General features: G+C 34.3%; 3 protein-coding genes across 4 annotated transcripts; all 3 read right to left on the reverse strand.

Moving 5' to 3' along the window:
• Positions 1 to 31: 31 nt before the first annotated feature.
• spx (spexin hormone) lies at positions 32 to 1554 on the reverse strand. Its single transcript, XM_058773524.1, has 5 exons — positions 1263 to 1554; positions 951 to 1031; positions 567 to 624; positions 404 to 466; positions 32 to 228 (listed from the first exon to the last, which is right to left on the reverse strand). The coding sequence occupies exons 1-5, from the start codon at positions 1266 to 1268 to the stop codon at positions 128 to 130; spliced, it is 309 nt and encodes a 102-aa protein (XP_058629507.1). The 5' UTR covers positions 1269 to 1554; the 3' UTR covers positions 32 to 127.
• A 760-nt stretch (positions 1555 to 2314) lies between these two features.
• On the reverse strand, positions 2315 to 8213 carry golt1ba (golgi transport 1Ba). 2 transcript variants are annotated; one of them, XM_058773522.1, is made up of 6 exons: positions 7404 to 8213; positions 6897 to 6988; positions 5789 to 5967; positions 5308 to 5389; positions 4243 to 4267; positions 2315 to 4067 (listed from the first exon to the last, which is right to left on the reverse strand). In XM_058773522.1, exons 1-6 carry the CDS (start codon positions 7426 to 7428, stop codon positions 4048 to 4050), a joined length of 423 nt encoding a protein of 140 aa, XP_058629505.1. In that variant the 5' UTR covers positions 7429 to 8213; the 3' UTR covers positions 2315 to 4047. The 2 variants fall into 2 exon arrangements, with proteins under 2 accessions (XP_058629505.1, XP_058629506.1); XM_058773523.1 differs by lacking the exon at positions 4243 to 4267 and having other exon boundaries at positions 2317 to 4067; positions 7404 to 7597.
• Positions 8214 to 10518: 2305 nt separating this feature from the next.
• stmp1 (short transmembrane mitochondrial protein 1) lies at positions 10519 to 11674 on the reverse strand. The gene is made up of 3 exons (XM_058773567.1): positions 11537 to 11674; positions 11278 to 11331; positions 10519 to 11113 (listed from the first exon to the last, which is right to left on the reverse strand). Exons 1-3 carry the CDS (start codon positions 11549 to 11551, stop codon positions 11042 to 11044), a joined length of 141 nt encoding a protein of 46 aa, XP_058629550.1. The 5' UTR covers positions 11552 to 11674; the 3' UTR covers positions 10519 to 11041.
• Between the last annotated feature and the right edge of the window lie 253 nt (positions 11675 to 11927).

Raw genomic sequence — 11927 nt, forward strand, 5'->3', positions numbered from 1 at the left:
TCAGAGATGTCAAACACGGGCATCACTGTAGCGGAGGATGAACTTGAAAACATTAAATTCCACATGGCTCACAAAACTGGAAGTATTCAGATGAAAGAGTGAGTTGTTGGTGCTCTTTTAGCTGGTTTTAGTAAGGCTCACCCTCATCTCTGGCTTGCTGGAGAACATTTAAGAGAAAAGCAGCCGCTTTAGAGATGCTCAGGTTTTCTGTGTTTTGGCTGCGTGACTCTGTGGAGAAGGACAGTTTACATATTAATGCTAATATTTATTTATAAGCTTACAATTATTATTACACTTTCTTAGTATTAAGATGAGTGGTTGTATTACAAGTTTTAGCAAGCATAAATAACAGTTTAGAAAACAGAAGTCAGTAACTGTGAGATTTTGAAATAATTAATCATACCTAAGCGTATCGTGTCGTACAAGTCCCCTTCATTTCTGTCTTCTGACACAAAGCGCCGTCCCTCTATTATAAACAACAAAGTTCATTCAAAATCGTACAGAACAAAAGTAATCATACATGCAGTTTTAAACACAAATATGATTGAAAAACAGCAGTAACATACGTGTGCCCTTCAGATATAACATGGCTTGGGGCGTCCAATTCCGACGCTGAAAACTGCCCTTTAATTAAAAAAATAAAAAATACGATTATTTGCACTGTTTTATACAGAACATAATTAAAAATAATAATAAAATAAATTGCAAATAATTACAATTTTACAATTAAAATTGTGAAAATGTAAATAAAATGACACATTATTTGCATTTTCATGTAGAACTTTTTTTTTATTATAAAAATAAATTTTTTATAATATATATATTTTAACATATATGTATAAAAATGTAAAATGTTCATAAAATATTTTTTTAATTGAAAATTGTATTATAATAATTGAATTGTTTAAATTAAAATAGTAAATGTTTAAATAAATAACATTATATCGTACCTTGGGCGCACTCCAGGAATGGGACACAAATGTTGCCAGAAGTAAAAGCGCAAGTGCATAAGCCGCAAGAGTCCTTAAGTCCTGAAAGGGTGAAGTCGCGTTAAAATATCATATAATTTATCAAGAGCATTGTAATCAGCCACTGTATTTTAACCTCTTTTCTCTTTGTTGTTAGTTATGCACAAAAGTATCAATACAAGATTAAAATGACTAAATTCCAGGTATTCACATTAGCTTCTATCTTTTTATTATTCTGTCTATTTAGAAGTTAATTGCTAAATGAGACAAATTTAAGCATGAATGTGGACTTACTTTCATAGTGTCAGACGTTTCTTCAGCTGTTGAGTCTCAGAGGCAAGATCAAAAGTGAAGACTGTGAAGTCTGTCCTTGATATTTATAATCATCAGGGTGGGGGAATGTTGAATGAATTAGTCTTCAGCTATAGGTCAAGTCCCATTGATTCACAACGGGGCCGGACCACGAACCTTTCAGAGCGATTAGTTAACCCTTCCTTTAAAAATAATAACGCTACTTTACTGCTATGACGTTTGAAGACATGCTCGCAGGGCTGATTACACTTATATCTGTAAGCTAGGATGCTTTTTAGAGCTGCTGAAGGGAAATGTCCATTCTTGTGCACTTTTAATAGCTAACTAATGAAAAGAAGAGGACGGAAAGTATTGATATGTTTACACCTTCAGCAATGAAGCGTCTCAAATACACCAGCTAATCGTTTTTTATGAATGAACAGTGAGCTGCTGATGGGGTTTCCCTGCTGACACTACATATATAAATATCTGCTGGGCTCTGCCTACAAATTACTTGCAATTTATGTCTCTTCTAGAAGGGAATAATAATGGATAAGAAGCATACAGCCTAAATGTGTATGGTCTCTGAAATAATTACAAAACAACAAATCTTGCCAGAGGAAAAACTAGACCGAAGAAAACAAGTCTGTCTCATTCCTCAATTTACTTGAGGCACCATTTGTCATTCTTTAGGTCACAAGAGAAATAATATATTCATATTAATAAAAATGAATATGACTAATCATTTTATCAACAAGAACTATAAAAATAAAAATGTAAATATATATAAATAATATATTATATATTAAATTAATAATATATATTATTTTTAGTGCTGTCAAATTATTAATCGCATCCAAAATAGTTTTTGTTTACATAATATATGTATGTGTACTGTTTTTGTTATACTGAAATAAATTACATGTATATATATATTTAATATATAAACACAACATATTTTTCTTAAATATATACATGCATGTGTTTGTATTTATATATACACAGTACACACTCATATTATGTAAAAAAAAAAAAACTTATTTTGGATGCTTTGACAGCACTACCTATTTTATACTGTGACGGGAGGAGCCAACGACAGACACAGTGGGTGTGGCGTCAGGCCTCGGAGAGGCTTTTATTAAACAAAAAGACAATAAAATAAAGTGTCCAGGGGGAAGAAGTGTCCAACAGAAACAGAAACAGGGGGATCTGGTGTCCTCGTCGTGCTGCGGGGCTTGTGAAGGAGGGCAGTGTTCTGGAAGGGAGGGTCCAGGTAAGGGGCGGAGTCCGGTGGCCGCACGCGCTCCCGCTCTGGTCCGGGTCACGAGGGGCGGCGGCTCTTCCTCTTCTTTCCACGGCCTTTGGCAGGACTCGTACGACCCGGCATCCTGGCCCGACGGCCGTCATACGGGTGCGGCTTTCTACCAGACCGCGGGTTCTGCAGCTCACATCTCCGGTGGCGCGAAAGTCCCTCTACGCACCCTTCCTGGACCCACGAGGACACCAGCGTGCATGCACGGGGGAAGAGACCGGTCTCTCGAGGAGAGGCGCGCTTGGCATTTAAACAGCGGCGGTGATGAGGCTTCATTCCATTCAGCTGTGCCTCATCACACGCCGCCAGCCCTCGCTGTTCCTACGCCCCTCCCTCACACACCCACTCCTGTCGGGAGCCTGGTGAAGGGCGGCGAATAAGGGACGGGGTGGTGATGATAATAAGGGGGAGGGCCACCGACTCGTCACAATACATATATATATACATATACATATACATACACACACACACACACACACACATATATATATATACACACACGTAGACATACGTGTGTGTGTGTGTGTGTGTGTGTGTGTATATATATATATATACACATATACATATGTATACACATATACATATACACACATACATACATATATATATATATATAATTTATTATCATTAATTACAGTTGTTCTCAATGATAATTTAATATTAATAATAATTTATTCATATAAAAATATAATTATTTTAGAATATTAATATTACAACCAAAAACCAAACCAACACATTTCAAAGCCCCTTTTGAGGATCCCCAAATGATGTGTCAATACCTAATAAAGCGATAAGAATAAGAATAATGACACCGACCTCATTTCAAGTTTTTAAATTTATATTTACAAAAGTTTGTGGCAGCTAAACCATTCTGAAATCCCACCATTTTTGAAGACAGAGAAAAAATAGTTAATAATAATAATAACAACATCTCTATATGCCAGTCTAATTAGTAACAGTTTAATTTTACAATAAAGTGTAAATATCACACAGTTTCAGCAGGTGTGATAAGGAAAAAAATAGAAATTGGAGTCATCAAGCTCTCCTCCCTCTTTAAAATACAATTATAGACACAACCATGTAACAAGGCCATTACTGTAACAGAATACAGACTTCCAGAAGTCGCTTCTACACATTCAAACAAACGTTCCTCGTGAGAGGATCTCCAGTAACTTCTTGACGAAGTTTGCTTTTATAAAGTAGGGCACAGTTGTTCAGGGATGCAGTGATGCTGGATGTTGTGACGCAGCTTTGCTTTGGCCGGCCAACGAAGGAGTGGCTTGTTTTCCACACTGCACAGTTTGCTTTTCACTGACGTAAATATCACTCAGACGTCCTTACAATGGAAACACGTCTGAATATAAAGCTTCGGTAATACGACCTCTATACTTCTCATGGCTGTTTTAAGGTAAAGCTTTAGAAAATCCATCATAAATAAGTGGTAAAAAAAGAGTCTTTTAAACCATGTTGTTGCTTTCACTCATTTTGTCCACATACTGGAGAAACAAAAAGAGGTATGGAAGGATTAGGACACTTTAAAAAATAAATAAATAAATAAATCATTAGAATAATATATTCTGATTCATGACACCTTTATCACTTAAAATACTCAGTGCACACAGGACAGCATGATTCATGCTCGCATGCAAGACACAATTAGCAGTGACTGACCAAGATGGCTGACTGTCCGCTCAGCCTTAGGAAGGCATTAAAAGAACAAACAGACGTTGAAAGACACTCATGGCGTGAAAACAAATGCGTGTTAGCCACTAGTTGAGTGGTATCTTCAGTTCAGGTTATGTAGTTGATTGATATACAAAAGTTTGGGGTCGGTAAAATTTTTGAAAGGAGTCTCTTATGCTCACAAAGGCAGCATTTATTTGATCAAAAATACAGGAATACAGTAATACTGTGAAAGATTATTACAATTTAAAATACCCATTTTCTTTTTTAAATGCATTATAAAATATAATTTATTTCTGTTATGGTGAAGCTGAATTTTCAGCATCATTCCTCCAGTCTTCAGTGTCACATGATCCTTCAGAAATCATTCTTATGTGCTGATTTGCTGCTCAGGAAACTTTACTACTTCTTATTACCAATGCTTAAAACAGTGCTGCTAAATATTTTTGTGAGAATATGTTTCACAAAAATATTACATTTGACATCATTTCAGGATATTGTAATATTATAAATGTCTTTAATGTCACTTTTGATTAATGCATCCTTACTGAAAAAAAAATTAAATAAATTTCTAACAATAATATATGTAATTTCAGATAGAATAGAATTCTCATGTATTAAGATGGTATTTTTTAAAAACTAAGGAAAAATATTACTTCATCACAAAGCCCTTAATATTGGAATATAAGTAGTTTTCTTTTGATTTGTATTACTTTTAGTGGAAAAGCATGTTAGTCTCATGGCTGCTAAAGCAAGCAAAAGCTTTTGAAGTGAATTTATTTGAAGACTTTGTCCTAAACAGACATGATGTAATAGGTTTATATTGATTATTAATTTGTCGGTTCACACTGATAGTGTAAATGTTAACACAATCACATTCAATCAGAACATATTTGTTTAATGGTTTGGCAGCTCATTTACACTTTTCATGTTTGTTATTTGTCATTTATTACATAATGCCTGGTTAGGACGTGTTAAATTCACTGCAATCTTAGAGGACCCTTATATGGAGATAAAGATCTCTTCTTCATCACCCTGCTGGGTAAAACTTACCCCACTAATGAAGGGAAGATTCAGCAAGTATCCCAGCACAGGAATTCTCCTGATGAAGCCTACGACCACTGGAAAGAATCCCCTACACGAGAAGAGAAGGCATTAGCATGTGGACTGATATATCATTAGGAATTAATTGGGATTATTGATCCGAAATGTTAGTTCACTTTTCTTTCAGTTCCAAAATCTACCAACAGACTTCATAAATAACGTACATTCATTTTTAAAAATAATATAATCATTTTACTTAATATTGTGTAAAATAAGTGTTCATTTAATTTTCACTTTTTTTCATTTACTGTTAAATTACGTAATTTAATATCTCAATTTGCATACATAATATCTATATCTGCCTTCAGCCAATCTGTACTGACATCGGTCTGTTCGAAACCATTCAACCTCTAACATATCAGCTTAGAGCTACTAGTTATGTAGATGCATAATTTGCCTTGATAAGAGATTTCTAATCCTGTAAAAATACCTGAATAAAAGAAAGAAGCCATAAAACTCTAGAATCACTCCGATGATGGGCCATCCGATCAGCACTATAAAGACGCCTCCTAGGAAGAAGCCGGTGGCTTTCATTTTGTGCTTCTGAAAGAAGAACCTGAACGTCCTCTCCAGCCCGATTACAAACGCCAGGCCGACAACAAAAAGGATCTGAGACAAATGAAGACCAAGAGAGCGGTAAGAGACAGAAACTGCCTTTGGGTTGAGGAATCTGTGCTTATGTGTGTCTATGTGCACTCATAATATGTGACCCTGGACCACAAAACCAGTCTTAAGTGTATAAATAAATAAGCTTTCCATTAATGTATGGTTTGTTAGGATAGGATAATATTTGGCCGAGATACAACTATTTGAAAATCTGGAATCTGAGGGTGCAAAAACATCAAAATATTGAGAAAATCACCTTTAAAATTGTCCAAATGAATTCTTAGCAATGCATATTACTAATCAAAAACGACTTTTTGATATATTTACAGTAGTAAATTTACAAAATATCTTCATGGAACATGATCTTTACTTAATATATTAATGATTTTGGGCATAAAAGTAAAATCTATAATTTTGACCTATACAGTGTATTTTTGGCTATTGCTACAAATATATCCCAGCGACTTAAGACTGGTTTTGTGGTCCAGGGTCACATATAAGTTTATAACAAATTACGGTATAAAAATGTTGTACTTTAGCTATTATGAGAGAACACTTAATACCAGGAAAATCTAGGGCAGTATAATGAAGAATATGATGGAAAAAGTAGCAGAACAATACTATTCACAACAAAGTTATATGAAAGAAATTGTTCAGAAACTAGCACACGCATGAAATTAAAAAAAAAAAAACCTGTTGTAATATACTGTATATTACAACCTAATGTAATACACATTGTGTGTGTGTGTGAGACACATTTTTAAAAAATATCTTGTAATTACTCTGATAAGAAACAAATAATATATATACACTGTTTATATTCGTTTCTGATTAGTATAACTAAAAATGATCATATAGTTATAATATAAATATGTAAGGCATAACCAAAAAATGTTGTTAAAATATATAAACGACAGCATGAGAACACTCACATTTCCTATGGCAAGGAGAGCTTTATCGAAAAACAGGATCATCCCAAAAAACAGAAAAAATACACCAAATCCTGTTAGCCCCATTCCAATTTCTGTTGAGAGAGGGAAAGCCATACAATTAAACCAATACATATAATTTGCATTTAATACCACATAAATGTTAGATATTATTTGCTGATATGATCATTTCTTATTGATTATTATGATGATCATATGCATAAAACTATGTTTATAGGACTGTTCTGTCTTCATGCAATCAGTCTGGTGCAGTTCACCATCAACATTAAAGCGGTTTTTAAGCCAGAGCATCTATTTTGCCTGTTTATTGACATGTAATTCACCGCCAATGACTTTTACGTTAGACTTCTACGTGTGTTGCAGCTGCACACACACATAAATACTCAGACAGGCGAAATAATAAAGACAACAGGCTTTGCAGATGAAAGCACTGGCGCTAGACATTGTCTGAGGAAGAGCTGTCAGTGAGACAGGTTATGTTAATCTTACTCTGGGAGTCGGTGAGGGAAATCATCTTGGCTTGTCTCGCTCAGCAGCTGTCACAGAACCGGCCACGCGTACCGGAAACACTCACTTTCGACTTCCGGAAAAACTTTACAAACCTAATGCATCTCGTATTAATTTAACATTTTGAATAATTTCTATTTTCAATAAGTACAATGCTAAAAAAAAAAAAAAAATAAAAAAAAAAAGATCTAAAGCATGTTTTAAGATATTTACTGCGTTTTTGCGTGCCCTGTGATGACGTGGTAAAAGTCAATGTAGTAAATATTAGACTATATTTAAAAATATATATATTTACTGTAATATGTCGTAGTTTACATACATAATTTTAACCATAATAACATTGATAAATGTACACAGAAACGCAACCGTTGTGTTTGGAATACTGAGAAAGTTGTTTACTTCCGTGTCCACCGCGCCATCTGCCGGTCAATATTTACAACAGCACACTTTCAACCATAGATATATATGTGTGTGTGTGTGTGTGTGTGTGTACACCTGTTTTTCTATTCAGGTGGGGTCTTAAACCTGAATACACACAGACTCATGGGGACTCGTGTCACGGTGGGGACCTAAATTGAGGACCCCACGGGTAAACAAGCTAATAAATCAATCAGTTTTTTGAAAATCTAAAAATGCAGAAAGTTTCCTGTAAGGGGTAGGTTTAGGTGTAGGGGTGGTGTAGGGCAATAGAATATACACAATAGAATAAGCATTACACCTATGGAGAGTCCCCACAAGGATAGCAAACCAGACGTGTGTGTGTGTATATATACAGGTGCTGGTCATATAATTAGAATATCATCAAAAAGTTGATTTATTTCACTAATTCCATTCAAAAAGTGAAACTTGTATATTATATTCATTCATTACACACAGACTGATATATTTCAAATGTTTATTTCTTTTAATTTTGATGATTATAACTGACAACTAAGGAAAATCCCAAATTCAGTATCTCAGAAAATTAGAATATTTACATTTGAGTTTGAATAAATGACCATCCCTACAGTATAAATTCTGGGTATCTCTTGTTCTTTGAAACCACAATAATGGAGAAGACTGCTGACTTGGCAATGATTCAGAAGACGAACATTGACGCCATCCACAAAGAGGGTAAGTCACAGAAGGTCATTACTGAAAGGTGTGGCTGTTTACAGAGTGCTGTATCAAAGCATATTAAATGCAAAGTTGACTGGAAGGAAGAATTTGGGTAGGAAAAGGTGCACAAGCAACAGGGATGACCGCAAGCTTGAGAATACAGTCAAGCAAAGCCGATTCAAACACTTGGGAGAGCTTCACAAGGAGAGAACTGAAGCTGGAGTCAGTGCATCAAGAGTCACCACGCTCAGACGTCTTCAGGAAAAGGGCTACCAAGCCATTTCTGAACCTGAGACAACGTCAGAAGCATCTTAACTGGGCTGTGGAGAAAAAGAACTGGACTGTTGCTCAGTGTTCCAAAGTCCTCTTTTCAGATGAAAGTAAATTTTGCATTTCATTTGGAAATCAAGGTCCCAGAGTCTGAAGGAAGAGTGGAGAGGCACAGAATCCATGTTGCTTGAAGTCCAGTGTGAAGTTTCCAGTCAGTGATGATTTGGGCTGCCATGTCATCTGCTGGTGTTGGTCCACTGTGTTTTCTGAGGTCCACAGTCAACGCAGCCGTATACCAGGAAATTTTAGAGCACTTCATGCTTCCTGCTGCTGACCAACTTTATGGAGATGCAGATTTCATTTTCCAACATGACTTGGCACCTGCACACAGTGCCAAAGCAACCAGTATCTGGTTTAAGGACCATGGTATCCCTGTTCTTAATTGGCCAGCAAACTCGCCTGACCTGAACCCCATAGAAAATCTATGGGGTATTGTGAAGAGGAAGATGCGATATGCCAGACCCAACAATGCAGATGAGCTGAAGGCCACTATCAGAGCAACCTGGGCTCTCATAACACCTGAGCAGTGCCACAGACTGATCGACTCCATGCCACGCCGCATTGCTGCAGTAATTCAGGCAAAAGGAGCCCCAACTAAGTATTGAGTGCTGTACATGCTCATACTTTTCATTTTCATACTTTTCAGTTGGCCAAGATTTCTAAAAATCCTTTCTTTGTATTGGTAATATTCTAATTTTCTGAGATACTTAGTTGTCAGTTATAATCATCAAAATTAAAAGAAATAAACATTTGAAATATATCAGTCTGTGTGTAATGAATGAATATAATATACAAATTTCACTTTTTGAATGGAATTAGTGAAATAAATCAACTTTTGATATTCTAATTATATGACCAGCACCTGTATATATATATATATATATATGCACACATGCATGCTTTTAACATCATACACGTTGAAGTTTCTACATTGTTTCAAATTTTTAACGGGTCTGTATGTAATTTTACCGTTCTTTATTTTTATCTGATGTATACTTTCATATAAGAATGGTAAGTGCATGTTTTTGGCATTTTTCATGAAAAATATATCAGTTATATATATCATAATGTCACATTATTTTTTTAAGCATCATGCTAACCCCTTGAATCTCTGGTGTATTTTAGACAAATTATCCAGCAATGTTTTTTATAGCATGAAAAGAATAAAGTTTTAATTTGAATGTTGCACTTCTCAAGTTCTACCTAAATTTAATGGTAACACTTTAAAATAAGGTTCATTAGTTAATATTAGTTAACAACATTAGTAAACATGAACTAAGAATGAACAATACTTCTACACCACTTATTAATCTTAGTTAATATTAATTTCAGCATTTACTAATGCATTATTAAAATCACAAGTTGTCTTTGTTAACATTAGTTAATGCACTGTGAACTAACATGAATAAACAATGAACAACTGTATTTTCATTAACTAACATTAACAAAGATTAATAAACAGTGTAATAAATGCATTGTTAATTGTTTGTTCATGTTAGTTAATACATTAACTAATGTTAACAAATGACACCTTATTGTAAAGTGTTACCAATTTAATTAACAAAAATGTAATGTGTAGAACTTTATCATTGGATACTTATAAGTGATATTTATTTAATAAGTATTACTAGAAAATAACATAAAATAACAATATTGGCAACCAACAACTTAAAACAAGCATTTTATTAGTATAATCTCAGAACTTTATTTCATAATATTAAGAAGCCTTTATAAAACATTGCAGTAATTTGTTTCGAAAACATTATTTTGCACTGCAAACATGTTTCTCCACAAATACAGGAAACCCAAGAACTGCATCACACTGCAAGCTGTTTCTGACAAAAAAAAATATCCCATTGAGTTTTTAAAATATATTAATGAATAATTATCCAAAATGTAACAGCAAAGAAAAAATCAGGTGTAAACAAATTTACCCTGATTTAGGAAGAAAAGAAAAAAAAAAGAGAGAGAGAGAGATATGCATCTCTATACAATGCAAAATGCATAACACGTCAACTTTCAAAACGATTTTGATTTTGAGGCACTATTTGACACTTGGAATATACTGTGCACCTTGAGGGCTCTGTTTATACTTTAACACATACTAGCCTATATTATATTCTTATTCTTAAATATCCCTCCATCTTCAGTTAATTACAATTTGCCATATTTCCACACGTTACTTGTGTCCCTTATTCTGGGGGTTTCTTCTTGGCCTCCACATCCTTCTTAAAGGCCTCGATTTTCTTTGAAATATTGGGTACCTTGAAAAAGTTATAAACAAATAAATCATATCAGACATTGATCACAGTGGAGCTGTTCTCCATTTAAAGACTAATGCTATTTAGTCCAGTCTTATTAAAACATTTTACATTTATTATAAGATTTTAGACAGAGTTAATATGTGAATAAATGTTGTTTTTATAACCTCGTAATTCTGTGCCAGATACATGCCAACCACGTTCCCCAGAGTGAAGCCAAGCTGAAAAAACAAACAAAAAAAATTATATCACAGATAGATACATTCTTCTATATTATAAATGATCCGGCTGTAAACGTTTATATTTAGCTCAAATGAAACCCTTTGATTAGCTAACGTTAGTTACTTAGTTGTTAGCTACTACAATGTGAACTAGCAAGCGAATAAACACACGTTTACAATCTCACGAACAGATGTAAGTACTTACTATGAATTGCATCATGATTAAAGCTTTAAAATGATGAAAAGAAACTAAATAACAGTGACACTGGTCCCGAAATCTAGTATGGTTCTGCGTTTGACACAGTTAGCCTTCAACTAGCTTAATATGTCATCAGCATCAACACACCGGAAGTAGTACTCTTGCAAAATAAGAGTCATATAAATATAAAGTAAAGAGCACACAAAATGTTTAATTGCGCTACAACAAATTAAATATAGACCAGATTGTGATTTAACTACTAATATATTTTTTCCCCACATACAGTAAAGTATTAACTGATTTTTAATTAATTAAAAATGAAATTATTAATTCATTTTTTAAAAAGTAACGAAAGAATATTTAAATGCTGTCAGATGAATGCAGAAACCGGGTTAAA

This window comes from Onychostoma macrolepis, chromosome 04 (assembly GCF_012432095.1).
Source record: "Onychostoma macrolepis isolate SWU-2019 chromosome 04, ASM1243209v1, whole genome shotgun sequence".
NCBI lineage: Eukaryota > Metazoa > Chordata > Actinopteri > Cypriniformes > Cyprinidae > Onychostoma > Onychostoma macrolepis.